The sequence below is a fragment of the Schistocerca nitens genome, chromosome 7, assembly GCF_023898315.1.
Source record: "Schistocerca nitens isolate TAMUIC-IGC-003100 chromosome 7, iqSchNite1.1, whole genome shotgun sequence".
In the NCBI taxonomy this organism is placed as follows: domain Eukaryota; kingdom Metazoa; phylum Arthropoda; class Insecta; order Orthoptera; family Acrididae; genus Schistocerca; species Schistocerca nitens.
Window position 1 is genome coordinate 68,281,530 of NC_064620.1, and position 16,368 is coordinate 68,297,897.

The 16,368-nt window shown below is 43.5% G+C and overlaps 1 protein-coding gene across 3 annotated transcripts in view; it reads right to left on the bottom strand.

Moving 5' to 3' along the window:
- LOC126195003 (medium-chain acyl-CoA ligase ACSF2, mitochondrial-like) overlaps positions 1-16,368 on the bottom strand; it is a 282,623-nt gene that overhangs the window by 129,506 nt on the left and 136,749 nt on the right. For all 3 annotated transcript variants that reach the window (XR_007538543.1, XM_049933426.1, XM_049933425.1), the window contains one exon: positions 3,770-3,887. Coding sequence is in view for 2 of the 3 variants with exons in the window: in XM_049933426.1 (XP_049789383.1) it covers positions 3,770-3,887 (118 nt within the window). In the remaining variant the exon portion in view is untranslated. The remainder of the gene's footprint in view (positions 1-3,769; positions 3,888-16,368) is intronic.

Consider the following 16,368-nt stretch of genomic DNA (forward strand, 5'->3'; position numbering starts at 1 on the left):
ATGTTAACACGCTGTTCTTTCTGTACACTCAACATTTTCCGACGCACAGACAAAACTTCAACTACTTAAAACAGACGCCACGGGCAGACTGAGTGCAGGAGGCAGATGAAACTCGAGCAGTAGGCGGAGCGAGAGTCACGTGACAGGCCACGCGACTTTCAGCCTTATTGCATTCGTTTTATTGTTTCACCAGTACTAGTCCGGTTTTTTTCTAGCCACACCTCGTATGCTGCCATACTCGGGTAGTACGTAAGTATCCAGAGAAATACGCCGTCACTGATCAAATGTCCGCCTGCTTAGCTGGGTGGTAACGTGCTTGCCTCCCATACACTGGGCCCGTGTTCGATTCTCGACCGGGTTGGAGATTTTCTCCGCTCGGGGACTGGGTGTTGTGTTGTCCTCGTCATCATTTCATCCTCATCGTCGGCCGCAAGTCGCCCAATCCGGCGCCGACTGCAATAAGACTTGCACTTGGCGGCCCCAACAATGCCATGCGATCATTTCATTTTCATACTGATTTAAAAGCGGAAACTATATCCCGTAAAGAGCTGCAGTACTGTCTAATATGACCTGAGCGGCACGGATTTGACAGAAATATCCCCAGGGTAGTAACAGGTTCAGTGACATCTGTCAAGAATCACCATGGCTACAATGGTACGCCAGACCAACAAATCTCACCACCGCTGCCTTTATCATGCTCATTGCAAACACTGAAGACTCTTTTTGGTGCACGTCGGGTACTGAACTCAAGCTGCTCAGGTGAGAGCTTCCCACTTTCTGGAGTCAATAGACTTCCAGAGGACGGACATTCGACCTTAACCGGCTTCAGAATTTCCACATTACACTTAGTTGGAGCATATTGGGAATTTAAACTTCGTTCAATGAATGCTAAAATGAACTGCACTGCAAGAAGCACCTCCACGCAACACGTGAATGCCTGTGTACTGTAACACAAACTACCTTTATCATGCGACATGCTTCTTTAAGTAGATAGTTGACAGTACGCTAGCTCATTTACACAGCTGTAAGGTGCTTCTGAGACTTGTGCATTCCAAGACCACCCAACGCCAGGTTGCCAAAATTCTGGAGCTGCTTATTTGATTGTCTCGTAAAACTCGACGTGCTCTCCGCGACCACATGACTCCCAAGTAAGGCTTCAACCGATCCAGTTCCCGCTACCTGCCACATCTGACCAAGCGCGATATTTGTAATACAGGAGATGGGTTAAACATGGAAACACGAAAAATTCAACACTTTACGAAAACCATTAACATTCAAAACAGCTTGCAGTCGTCTCGCAATGGATAAATACAGTCCTGTACGGTTTTTAAGTGAATCATGTACCATCCTTCCTGCAAAACAGTGGCAAGTTCAGACAAATATCATGGAGGTGGACAGCGGTCACGCATCCTTCTCTCCAAAGTAGGCCACAAAAGCTCAATAATATTGAGATCTGGTGACTGATGGCTAAGGGAGACGCTACAATTCATCCTCGTGCTCACGAAACCAGTCCTGGACGTTGCGAGCTGTGTGACCAGGGGCCCTGCCTGGAACACAGCCTCACCAATGGGGTACATTGTACCATGGGATGGGCCTGATCGAAATGGTCACATAATCTTTAGTAATAATGTGACCTTGTGCAGTACACATGCTGCCCATGCAATCACACGATATGGCTGCCAAAACTGCCAGCAAACGCCTGGTAAGTTTCACTCTTTAACATATACTGGGCTAGAAGTTGGAAACACTGTTCAGCAAGACTCATCTGATCAAATGACTTTCTTCAACTGCTCCATAGTCCAGGTTTTATGGCTTCTGCACAACGTTTTCCTGTTACGGAGATTTGCATCAGTGATGAGTGTATTTGGAATTACAGCTCGCGCTGCTTTCTCTGCTTATGGAAATCCTTTCGTGTTGTTTTGGTGTTGACAGGCTTCTCGAGTGCAACAATCAGTTCTGCAGTGACTTTCGCAGCTGTCGTCTATTTTTCGCCACAATCCTCTCCAATGACATTGCTTTACGATCACTCAACACACACTTTCGTCCACGTTGTGATTTAGCGGTTGATATTTTTTCTGCTTTCCCTGTACGCGGTATAAGACTTCGACACGGTGCCTCTTGAAACACCAAACGCAACCTTGTAATACGGTAGGTTCCAACGTAAGAGCGCCAACAATTTGCGCATGCTCGAAGTAATTTAGCTCCGACACAATGCAGTCACAGCTACACAACACACTGATATGACCATAGCTGACGCTTGAAACATACTGAGGACATCACGCAGGTGTCATTTGTGGTGAAATACAACAGCGCAACCTGCAGGCTTGGCTATCATCTGCATTTAGGACCGAGCATGCATTTCTCGCGGTGATTCCGGGATTTCGTTCAGCTCCTGCGATTTTGCTCTAGACGCGATGGTAAAATTTAGCACTTCAGCGTGCAGATCTACTAAACTTCCTTTGATGAGATGACTGCGAAAGCTATCGCTTGATATGAGTATGTTAACCACGTGTAAATAACAACTTATCTGCACTGAGAGTAAATGGCCATCTGGGAAACATTACTGAACTCAGCTACCGCAAGCAGTGTTATGCCATACTGTGTATGTTCCACGTGCTGAGTAATACACAATGTGATAAAAAGTACCCGGACACCGGGCTGAAAATGACTTACAAGTTCGTGGCGCCCTCCATCGCTAATGCTGGAATTCAATATGGGGTTGGCCCACCCTTAGAATTGATGACAGCCTCCACTCTCGCAGGCATACGTTCAATCAGGTACTCGAAGGTTTATTGGGGAATGGCAGCCCATTCTTCACGGAGTGCTGCACGGAGTAGAGGTATCGATGTCGGTCGGTGAGGCCTGGCACAAAGTCGGCGTTCCGAAGCAACCCAAAGGTGTTCTATAGGATTCGGGTCAGGACTCTGTGCAGGCCAGTCCATTACAGGGACGTTGTTATCGTGCAACCACTCCGCCACAGGCCGTGCATTAAGAACAGGTACTCGGTCGTGTTGAAAGATTCAATCGCTATCTGCGAATAGCTCTTCAAAAGTGGGAAGCAAGAAGGTGCTTAAAACATCAATGTAGGCCTGTGCTGTGATAGTGCACGCAAAACAACAAGGGGTGCAAGCCCCCTCCAGGAAACCGGGCATCGCCACATTGTGTACCGTGATTCGTCACTCCACACAACGTTTTTCCACTGTTCAATCATACAATGTTTACGCTCCTTACACCAAGCGACGCGTCATTTGGCATTTACCGGCATGATGTGTGGCTTATGAGCAGCTACCCGACCATGATATCCAAGTTTTCTCACCTCTCGCCTAACTGGCATAGTACTTGCAGTGGATACTGATGCAGTTTGGAACTGACAGATGTCTGCCTATTACACATTATGACCCTCTTCAACTGTCGGCGGTCTCTGTCAGTGAACAGACGAGGTCGGCCTGTACGCCAATGTGCTGTACGTGTCCCTTCACGTTTCCAATTCACTGTCACATCGGAAACAGTGGACCTAGGGATGTTTAGGTGTGTGGAAATCTCGCGTGCAGACGTATGACACAAGTGACACCCAAACACCTGACCACGCTTGAAGTCCTTGAGTTCCGCGGAGCGCCCCATTCTGTTCTCTCACGATATCTAATGACTACCGAGGTTGCTGATATGGAGTACCTGGCAGTAGGTGGCAGCACAATGCACCTAATATGAAAAACGTATGTTTTTGGGAGCGTCCGGATACTTTTGATCACATAGTGATCTGTTTACTTACGGAGGTGAAGAGGATGTTGCAGCCGTCGTCTGGCTGTATGGACAGCTGCTGGTTGGTGATCACGCCCAGGGAGCCCCTCGTCGCGGAGTCCATCAGCTCTCTCAGTTGGAAGGCTCCTCTGCAACGTTACAAAATCACACCTAATGAAGCAGACACTAATAATACCTTCGTTTTACGCCATCACCAGAATGGCAGCAGCTGTTTAAGTATAAAAGTGCCTACCGACAGCTTTATAAGAGCACATTTTGAACTGAACAGAACTCTGTATGGAGGAAAGTAACTAAATTAATTGTTATAATTCTTTCCTTATTTTATTCACAATACTACTTTACTCCCACCACGTCGCAAAACTGCACTGATGCCAAAAAATCGCAACACCAAAAAAAAAATTAATGTAGAGTGATGAAATTTTGGGAATACGTTTGTCTAGGTAACATATTTAGCCGATTAACATTGTAAGATCACAGGTTGATGTAAGAGCCAGTTAAACCACTGCAAATGTGAAATGCTGGTACATTAATAACCGATGCAACCACCAGAACGTTGAATGCACGCATGCAACGTTGGAAAATACCCACTGGAATGCTGTTCATAGATGGCATCGTAACAGGTCGAATTACCAGACTCACGTACAAGTTTGGATTCAGAGTGTAAGACGTGTATATTTCGTATATTTCTATTGTCTATTGTCAAACCACAATTTATGAAAGATGTTTATATTTTATTAATAGGATTAAGTAGGAATAATTAATATTTGTCATGTTGGAAATAATTGTGGTAGCAGGGAATGTCTGTCCCAAAGTATTGTTGGCAAGAGAGACAGCACATTGATATACTTTTAAAAAGGGCGGGAGAGACCGCGTATGGATACATTTTAAGAAAAGAGCGGGAAAGACCGGGCATTGATACATTTTGTAATGGTAGCGGGGATTGTCTGCACCAGAAAGCATTGTTGGCAGGAGAGACCGCACTTTAGCGTTCGTAGGAAGTCAGTAGTAAGCGTGATGTGAAGCGAGTCGGTAGCAGGTCTGAAGCGAGAGGTTGAGAGGAGCGGTGTGCCTGCCAGCCACCTGCTATGATTTACAAGAGATTATAAACGTATGTACAGAGACATCAGCTAACTATTATCATAAGAGGAACTAATATTATTGATTTATTTTCTTTGCGAAACTCAAGACTACTGAAGGTATGTTTGCGCAATGCTAGTTGTAAGATTATTGTAAAAAGTAAGTCACATCTGAACGTTTGTAAAATCATTTCATTACCAACAGTAAATATTTGAAGCGTTTTCAGAATATAATTAATTTTTGCCAGCAATGTTGCATTACTTATTATAATCCATCCCAAAAACCATTAACGTAAAACTTTGCAAAAATTTTATTGTTGTCAAGAAAAAGTGTAACTATGAATTACGTAACTTCGGTCAAATTAATTAAAGAATAACGTCAGCTTTGCTATTAAAGAATAACGTCAGCTTTGGTAATAAATACAGCCACTTATTATGACAGCCCACCAGCAGTTAATAGAGTAATAGTAAACCAGAGTAAGTATATTCATGTCACAGTTCGATGTAGCAGTCAGATGGCGATCCAGTAAGAGTAAGAAAGGTAAGGAACAGTTTTGGGTTATTGCAGATAACGACTGAGGGCCGCACGACGACGACGCATTCTATGTTTCGTCGAAATAATCCGAAAATCACTTTTAAAAAGCAGCAATTAAATTTGTATGCGATGATTGAGAAAGAGAATAAATTTCAAAGGGAAGATTTCACTTGTTATTATTAAGCAAGAGATAGAAATCCTAAGGAAAGGTTTCATAGGTTATTGTAGAAGGGAAGGTTGCGTGAAAAAAAGAGATATAGAGGAGACGGGAAAGTTTCAAGGGTGCGTGGTATAACCATGAGAGTGGTCCTGCTGTCATACAAAATCACACCGCAGGCCATAGCTCCAGGTGTGCGTCCAGTGTGTCTAGCACATAGACAGGTCTATTGCTGGCCCTCAACTGATGTCCTTCTAACCAGCACACGACCATCACTCGCACCGGATCACCGCAAAAAAATGGTTCAAATGGCTCTGAGCACTATGGGACTTAACTTCTGAGGTCATCAGTCCCCTAGAACTTAGAATTACTTAAACCTAAGTAACCTAAGGACATCACACACATCCATGCCCGAGGCAGGATTCGAACCTGCGACCGTAGCAGTCGTGCGGTTCCGGACTGAACGCCTAGAACCGCTAGACCACCGCGGCCGGCATCACTGCAATGAGCTCTCCTTTAACACCAATGAAGTCGCAAATAGAGGTGGTTTGGGGGCAATGGAATGCATGCCAAAGGGCGTCTGGCACGGAGCACTCCTTGAAGTAACCGATTTGTAACAGTTCGTTGTGTCACTGCAGTGCCAACTGCTCCTCAGATTGCTGCTGCAGATTCAGTACGATGTACCAGAGCCGTACGCCGAACCCAATGGTCTTCCTTTCCGTGCGGTCTTAGGCGCCTTGCCACGGATCGCGCGGCTGCCCCCATCGGAGGTTCGAGTCCTCCCTTGGGTATGGGTGTGTGTGTTGTCCTTAGTGTAGGTTAGTTTAAGTTAGATTAAATAGTGTGTAAGCCTAGGGACCGATGACTTCAGCAGTTTGGTTCCCTAGATAAAAAAATAAAAAAAAAATTTTAAAAAAAATAAAAAATCTTCCGTCTCGGTAGTGCCACGTGGCCGTCCAAAGCCCAGTATTCTTGCAACCGTACACTCTCGTGACCACTACTGACAGCAGTTATGTTCAGTGGCTTAATTCTTGCCAAATCTTTCTGCAATATCACAGGGGAAACATCCTGCTTCTTGTATCCCTATTAACGATCTCATTCAAAGTCAGTGAGGTGCCGATAATGGTGTCTTTGTCGCCTTAAAGGCGTTCTAGACCAACATCAACTCACCACGTCCAATCTGAAAGGTAATTAACGCCCATGACCGCTAAGCTTGCATTTAAAGCAAACCCGATTTGCATTCGCTTAGCGGCTCTACGAGCGCCACTCTTACCGGACTGGAACGAAATTGGATAAGACATAATTTTTCAGATGTAGAAACACGCCTACCAACTTTAGTTTTTGTTGCACAACTTCTTCTTGATGTTACGATTTTTTCCGTCAGTCTGTAATCCATACACTCTAATGACTGAACGGATTGTATAGGTAAACTGATAATTAATTCTAAATTAACTGAGTCTACAACGAATTTATTCTTGATTTGATAGCCGTTCATGAAAAGAGTATTAGGCTTTTGAATAAGAAACATGTCCTAGAACAGAACTTTTTCATACTAAGGGCGATTTATTTTTGGACTCAAAGAAAAATGTTGCGTATTTCAAGGAATTTATTACAAAAGCACAAATGGTTCAAATGGCTCTGAGCACTATGGGACTCAACTGCTGTGATTATCAGTCCCCTAGAACTTAGAACTTCTTAAACCTAACTAACCTAAGGACATCACACACATCCATGCCCGAGGCAGGATTCGAACCTGTGACCGTAGCAGTCGCACGGTTCCGGACTGCGCGCCTAGAACCGCGAGACCACCGCGGCCGGCCTACAAAAGCACATTCAAACTTTTTTTTTTTTTTAATTCCAGTCTTTGATCACAATATAAAGTCCTTCGACGATGACCGGTTTCAGTCAGTAACGGCCACCTTCAGATCTGTTCTACACCATGTCCTAATGTGATAGCTGGCCGAGGTGACCAAGCGGTTCTAGGCGCTCAGTCCAGAACCGAGCGACTGCACACGGTAGTACTATACAATAAGATGCTTGCAACTAGTAGAAGGTAATGTTTTCCAAAATGTACTTCACTTCGTGACCGCTACGGTCGCAGGTTCGAATCCTGCCTCGGGCATGGATGTGTGTGATGTGCTCAGGTTAGTTAGGTTTAAGTACTTCTAAGTTCTAGGGGACTGATGACCTCAGATGTTAAGTCCCATAGTGCTAAGAGCCATTTGAACCATTTGAACCTAATGTGATAACGCCGTCATGGCAGCGTCAAAACATGTTTTGACGATGCCATTATCCGTTATCACATTAGGACATGATGTGGAAGAGATATGAAGATGGTCATTACTGACTGAAACCGGTCTCGTCGAAGGACTTTATATTGTGTTCAAAGACTGGAATAAAAAAACATTTGACAGTACCTGGATCACTGTTTGTATTCGCGACTATGCCGCAGCTGATGAAAAAGACATTCACTTCCTCGTAAGAAGGACATTCAGTTCCGGACGCATTTCAGTACCACTGACGACGCAAATGAAAAACTACTGTGAAAAAGATTTAAAAGTAAGCTGATGGCTTGGACCGAAGAAGGAGTTATTATGGCGAGTGTAGGTCCGGTCTAATGAGTATAAGAATATGGACTGAGAGTAAGTAGGAGAAAAACGAAAGCAATGAGAAGTAGCAGAAATGAGAACAGCGAGAAACTTGACTTCAGGATTGATGATCACGAAGCAGATGAAGTTCAGGAATTCTACTACCTAAGTAGGAAAGTGATCAATGACGACGGAACAACATCAATAGCAGACTAGCATTAGCAAAAAGGGCATTCCTGGTCAGGGGAAATCTACTAGTATCAAACATAGACCTCAGTTTTAGGGAGAAATTTCTAAGAATGTACGTTTGGAACACAGTGTATGGGAGTGAAACATGGACTGTGGGAAAACTGGAAGAGAACCGAAGTATTTGAGAAATGGTGCTACAGAAGAATGTCGAAAGTTAGGTGGACTGATAAGGTAAGGAATGTGGAGGGTCTACGTAGAATCTGAAAGAGAAGGAATGTATGAAAAAAAAAAAACCACAAGAAGAAGGGTGAGCTTCAAATGGCTCTGAGCATTATGGGACTTAACATCTGAGGTCATCAGTCCCCTATCCCCTAGAACTTAAACCTAACCAACCTAAGGACATCACACACATCCATGCCCGAGGTAGGATTCGAACCTGCGATCGTAGCGGTCGCGCGATTCCAGACTGAAGTGCCTAGAACCGCTCGGCCATACCGGCCGGCCTAAGAAGGGTCAGGTTGGTGTAACATCTGTTAAGCCGTCAGGAAATAACTTCCACGACACTAGAGGGAGCTGTTGGGGGTAAAAACTGTAGAGGAAAACAGAGATTGAAACACATCTTGCAAATAATTGTGGATGTAGGCTGGAAGTGCTACTCCGAGGTGAAGTGGTTGACGCAGGAGACGAATTCGTAATGGGTCGCACCAAACTAATCAGAAGACTGATGCCTAAAAATAGAATCCATGAAAGAGATGGGAGGAAAAATCTAGGAGTTGGTGGAGCTATCTGCAGCTGCTGAGCTCTCGAATTCCAGCCCCAGGGCGAACATACATATTTCTGTAGTGGGAAGGTCTGGAATGAGGTCCACTCGATCCCATGGGGCCAGATAAGGAAAAAAGGAACCCTTTGTTTCACGGAAGGCTGAGTGTCTAACTTACCAAGAATCAATAAATATAAAAAATAAAAAATCTCTCCGTTTGTTGAAAAGATGTTTGGAAGTGGCCCTTATGACACAGGCAATTAATGCGTATACGCCGAAGAACAACTAGGGAAATTCCTTTAGACTTGGATAGAAAACATCTACAGAACTATCGAACATCATTTGAAAAACGAGTTGAGAAGGTAGTAGTAGGCAACAAACTAGTTGAATATCCTTTCTGGATGATATCATCTCAGTGTAGATGAACAGCAATCATGGAACCGATCAAAAAAGAATTTGTCTCCAGTGATCAACATGGCTACCGCGAAACATTTGGAGATCACGCCTGACCGTTCTCTCACGGAAACATTCCGTCAGAAGACTGAAGTTGATAGCATCTGGCGAAACTGTTCGTTTGTAGCCAGGATGTGCTATTGACAATCCTCAGCTCGGAAAAAGGTTTCACTGAATCGTTACTTTGTGCCTGAATACTCACGAAAAGTAAATTCCGTGTGTGGAAGAAGGAAAGGCAGACATACAAATGCCACCAGTTACGGGTGGCAGTAAAAATGCTTCCGAAACGAAGAAGTTAGTAAAATTTGTTCCCACGTGGAATTGTTGAAGACTGAAAATGATTTCTCATTTTGTGAGATGCACAGTTCGTAACTGTAAATAGCAAGCTACTTATTTATGCCTTCTCATTGAAATCGACTTATTTTCCTTGTTAAATATCATGTGAAACATTGAAATTACCTTGTACAATTATCACGCAGCTTCAAAGTAACTTTGAATCTGGTGCAGGGCAAAAACAGTAAAATTGACAAGACAAGAGTTGTCAAATAGAAAGGCTTGAATCAAGCTGGCAACTGCACGAGATTTATTATTTAATTAAAAATTTCTTGGAAGATTACTGCACACGGTAGTACTATACAATAAGATGCTTGCAACTAGTAGAAGGTAATGTTTTCCAAAATGTACTTCACTTCGTGACCGCTACGGTCGCAGGTTCGAATCCTGCCTCGGGCATGGATGTGTGTGACGTCCTTAGGTTAGTTAGGTTTAAGTAGTTCTAAGTTCTAGGGGACTGATGACCTCAGAAGTTATGTCCCATAGTGCTCAGAGCCATTTGAACCATTTTGTACTTCACTTGTAAACAGAGTGAGATGGAACAGTCGTATCACAGTAGACTCGGATCCCCGTCCGGCCAAGCGGATTTGGATTTTCCGGTCTTTCCCTAAATCGCTACAGGCAAATTAACTGGCTTTAGAGCCTGGTGTGTGGTGGAGGTACTTTGTTTTCATGCCTGTTTGTTTCAGTAAAAATTTTCGAATTGGTTTCAAACAAATTTCCTAATGAGGTAGAGATTTGAAACTTTCAGCAGAGCTCAGAACTGAATGGCAATGCAATATTAACTATATTTCTTGTCTGGTGTATGACGGAGGGTACCTTGTGTGCCATTGCTATTTCTCCCTCATCCTGTTTCAGTCGTGAATGTTCCGCTATATGAACGATTGCTCGTAAGCCTTAGTGTGAACTCGAATCTCTCTCATTTGTACCTTCACGGTCTTTTCACGAGAAGAAACAATGTATCAGTTGATTCAAGTGAAGAGAAACTGAAATATACCAGAAATTTACCATATATCTCTGTTGTATTCTCATGAAAACGTCCGAAATCGATTTTGAAAAATTTCACACACAGAAGACTAAAAAACAGAAAATAATTATTCAAATAAAAAACTTTTTAATGTAACGCGTTTTTAAAACGGACTAAAAAGTATAAAGTAATTTTTCCTAGCCCCATACTGATTCCCAACCCCATAGAGAGAGTCCTGGAAATTTGTGCTTGTGGATGTTTTAATAGCTATGACAACACTTGTAAAATTTCAAGCGAAAAACGTGGGCCGCATGAACACATAATTGATGCATGGATAATTCACTTAAGTCACTAACAGTTTTACTGGACTGCAAATGATGGGTACTGTAGTGTGATATTTCTTGCTATTAACTCTTGCAGCGTCCCAAATTTTTCGTTTCAAATTTGACAAGTATTGCCATAGCTATTAAAAAATTCACAAGCATAATTTTTCAGAACGACCTGTACGGGATGAGCAATGTGTTTAGGGCTAGGGGAAATTATTTTATACTTTTCAGTAAGTTTTAAAAACGTGTTATATTAAAAAGTTTTTTATTTAAAATTTTCACCTATAATCACAGCACAGCTTCGTTTATTTTTGCAGCCATTTTCCTTATTTGTTCTTCTTTGCATTATAAACACAACGGCAGAATTTTTTAAGTACGATATTGACACATAACCATGGTTCAACTTACTCGTACAAACACCTAATACTTGTCACAAGCTAGTTGTTTTTTCTTTTCATCTATTAACGCGATTTTTCTCGAACAGTTAAACAGGAACAAGTTTGCAAGAATATGTTTATGTCCCATAAGCAATCTGCATATTTGTGACTAGTTGAAAATGCACGCTGGTGCAAAAGACGAAGCTGGGACTCTGTCTTCGCAACTAGTGCACTATACAAACCGTGTACCCAAATGTAGTGACTGCGATAGCGATCTTCGTTAGAGTCGCATTCCGGCACATCATAAAGGTTCAAAGTGAGAAGCATAAGCAAGTAACGGTCGAACGAGGGATTTGTACGCTACCCTCTTAGTTGGTGGCCTCAAATTCCTGAAGGTTCTTGCAGTGAATCTCAGTAGGGCAACTGCCCTTTTTACAGTAAGTTTTATGTGGTCGTTCCGTTTTTAAATCGCTCCTTGCAAATACTCCCAGATATTTCTTCCAGGGACTGTTCGTCAGTTATGCAGTTAAACAGTAACAGTAGCTGTTTCGCCCATTTATGCGCAGGATGAGAAGATCGACACTTGGTACTCCGTTTGACCATAACTAATGTACTTGTGTATGGTGAAACGGAGTACCAAGTGTCAATCCTCTAATAGGCTTCCTGTGTTTTGCTTTAGCTTTTTAGCTTTGTGACCGACTGACACGTTTGTGACTGGTTCTGGTCTATCTTCCTACCACAGTTGCGCAAGGGCGCTTTGTGAGTGTTTTAGGAATTTGGTGTTGAACCTACGGCCTGCAAGGTAGGAAGACACCATCTCACACATGCAGAGTTCAGAAGAGTGCAGCAGTACGGGCAGTGATGTAATCAGACAATCATCTCAATGTCGGTTCCACTAAACTGTTATCACTAACAGAAATTAGTGTATGGGTTCATGTGTAACTATATGTTAGCAAAAACTGAAAATTTAAGATTTTCGTTATTAAGGTTTATTTTTACTCTAAGTATGACTTCATGACATAGCAATGTTAGCAAAATTATGTACAGGATGGTAAAATATTGATACTGAGTGTTCACAATTGTGAAGCGAAATTCCCAACTATTATGAGGTTCTTTAATGGTAAGATGGTTGATGACCATGTCTCGGGGTCGATAAAAACACAAACAAATTAAATAAATTGGGGTCAGAAATATTAATTACGTTGAAAAACACAATGAGGGTCGGTAAAGAGCAATCAAAAAGAAATACACAATTAAAACAATTGATAACTCTACGCCGGCCGAAGTGGCCGTGCGGTTAAAGGCGCTGCAGTCTGGAACCGCGAGACTGCTACGGTCGCAGGTTCGAATCCTGCCTCGGGCATGGATGTTTGTGATGTTCTTAGGTTAGTTAGGTTTAACTAGTTCTAAGTTCTAGGGGACTAATGACCTCAGCAGTTGAGTCCCATAGTGCTCAGAGCCATTTGAACCATTTGATAACTCTACAGTGGCTGATCAATCCTTTGCGTCAGATCGGACATCTCGTGTTTCTGCTTCAATTGCGACTGACAATCGTGAATATGTTTAACTACTGGTCATGGTTAAATGAAAAAAAAAAATAGGAGAGACGAAGAGGACCGCAGTTCTGAGTGTCTACTGAATATAACTTCCTGACGTGGCATGAGCGCGTGTGTTTACCTTCCTTTGGCTGCGGCAGTGGCGGCTGTCGGCGCGAACTGTGAACCTGAGAATCTATTCTAAATCTCTCTCGACTGTTAAAACACCAGTCTGATACATTCCCTACGTCCTCGGTGAAGCCAGACTCCTAGTTATTCCCTAGCTGAGTCAACTGGCATGGTACACGCTATTTGGCTGGAATAGTGCGTATGTCTTTGCCCTCAAATCGCTCGCAAGCGTTAATTGTCAGTGCTCGGAGCGATTCTCTGTACTAAGAGACTTTGCAGTTTAACTCCTTATGAGCTAAGACGAGCCTGTGAACAACTGTTCACATAATTACTCCTGCAATCGTCTCAGCGCAGCGCGAGTCGCCTTGCTCAAACACTCGAAGATTTTCTGCAAGAGAAGAGCCAATTACTCTGTCCGCAGTGTGCCTGTATCGCAGCTGGTGGCCACGCATTTTCTTTCTGGCCGATCAGAGCATTCGTACTTCCTTATAACTCCACCCACTAGAGTTTTTGTAGCCCATCACAGGCGTCATTTCTTTCGTAGGACAGTGTTTAAATGTTTCAAATAACTTCCGGGAATTCAGCCAGGTAACACTTTCAGCGACCGCCGATATTTCGGCGGGAGAACACCCCGCCATTTTCAAGGCAAACTGCAACGGACAGGCGGCGTGCATGCTTTACGCTCTCTCAAAGTTGATCCTAGTATTGTTATTTTACCTGCTGACGAGGGCAATGCCACCGTTGTTTTAAATAAACCTGATTATGTACAAAAGATGCAACGTTTATTATCTGATTCAGCGTATCGCAGAATCGATGCTGACCCCACGAAAAGTGTTGAGAGAAAGACCAACAGCCTCCTGAAGAAAAGTGGTTTTTCGCAGGACACAATCAAGAGGCTTAACACCTATAGTGCCGTTCCCCCTAGGTTATATGGCCTTCCAAAGGTTCATAAGGAAGGGGTTCCTTTCCGTCCTATAGTGAGTAACATCGGCGCTCCGACATATCGCGTATCCAAGCATCTTGCTTCTCTGTTGAGTCCACAAGTAGAACAGTGTGAACATCATATCAGGAACTCAGCTGATTTTTTACGTCGTTTGGAGGGACTGAGGCTGAATGACTCTGATTTTAGTGAGTTTCGATGTGGTCTCTCTCTTCACTCGTGTTCCTCTGTCTGATTCGTTGCGGTTAATTGAAGCCAGGTTTGGTGCTGATTTAACTAATCTCTTTAGGCATGTGTTGACATCCACTTACTTTTTATTTAATGACCAGTATTACGAGCAGACAGATGGAGTTGCGATGGGTAGTCCGTTGTCTCCTGTGATCGCAAATTTATTTATGGAAGACTTCGAGGAACGTGCATTGGAGTCGGCGCCTTTAAAACCCGCCTGTTTCTTTAGATACGTTGACGATACCTTCGTTGTTTGGCCTCACGGTAGGGAAAATTTGAATGTCTTTCTAGAACATCTGAACTCGATCCACCCGAACATTCGTTTTACGATGGAGGTGGAAGAGGATGGTTGCCTTCCCTTTCTCGACGTGTTGGTTAGGAGGAAGGATGATGGATCATTGGGACATGCAGTCTACAGGAAACGTACTCACACCGATTTGTACTTACAAGCTAATAGTTGTCACCATTCGGCTCAGCGTGAAGGGGTACTTCGTACCTTGGTACACAGGGCACATGTCGTTTCTGACGCTGAGACTTTGCCAGCTGAGCTGTCCCATCTTGAAGTTACATTTCGTCAAAATGGTTATAGTGATAGACAGATTGAACGTGCGTTGCGCTATCGACCAACTGTACATCGGGTGATTGATGATAATTCTGAGTCAACACCTAAGTCTACTGCCTTTTTGCCTTACGTAGGAAACACGTCCAATAAGATCGGTCGTATTTTACGGAAATACGATGTGAAATGCGTTTTCCGACCTCCATCTAAAATTAGAGCACTTTTGAGTTCCGTTAAGGATGATCTTGGATTGCGTAAGGCAGGTGTGTATCGTATTCCCTGTAGCTGCGGTATGGCATATATTGGTCAAACTATCAGGACCGTGGAGGACAGATGTACTGAGCATAAACGGCACACACGATTACAGCAGCCAAATAGATCTGCTATTGCCGAACATTGCTTGGATACTGGTCACCCCATGTTATATAATAACACCGAGATATTGGCATGCACGTCCAGCTATTGGGACAGTGTCATTAAGGAGGCAGTTGAGATTAAACTAGCGAGCAACCTCGTTAACAGGGATGGAGGTTTCTGTTTAAACTCTGTTTGGAATCCGGCTCTCTCCCTTGTCAAAAAACAGAGGAACAGAGTCAATGCTGCCTCACCTGTGAATTCATAGTCTCACTATCGATAGCTCTGACTTTGGTCATCTTTGGTGGCACTAGTGTTCAGTGTGTGTGTTATCTTTCCTGCTTCTGTCGCAGAACCGAGGTATTAAATTTGCATGCACGCCGCCTGTCCGTTGCAGTTTGCCTTGAAAATGGCGGGGTGTTCTCCCGCCGAAATATCGGCGGTCGCTGAAAGTGTTACCTGGCTGAATTCCCGGAAGTTATTTGAAAGTTGTATACGCCAGGAGAAACTCAGGTCTCACAGAGTTTAAATGGTTCAAATGGCACGCTCTGGGCACTATGGGACTTTTTAACAGCTGAGGTCATCAGTCCCCTAGAACTTAGAACTACTTAAACCTAACCAACTTAAGGACATCACACACATCCATGCCCGAGGCAGGATTCGAACCTGCGACCGTGGTGGTCGCGTACTCCCAGACTGAAGCGCCTAGAACCGCTCGGCCACACCGGCCGGTGGCAGAGTTTAACTTTTGCTACGTAATACAGAAATAAACAGCTTGCGACCCTATAACGTCAGAAAATTTGCCTCCGTTAAGAATGGCATTTCCTGGTAACACTTCAATCCACTGAGATAGTGGCCGGGTATTCCGTACATTCGTATTTTGTTTATTAGACGAGAGTATGGAATCGTATTGAACATAGCAGAAGTCAAAGAGCACGGCATCGACCTAAGAGATGCCCTCTATAGAGTTGGATTTGTTATGAAGTGTGCAAACGCGAACTGATGTGGTGAATAAGGTGTAACATTGTGGTTTTGATACGACGTATCTGTGTGAAATGAAACAAACAGAGCTCAAAACAAGCTTGGAATCAGTGTTTGATACA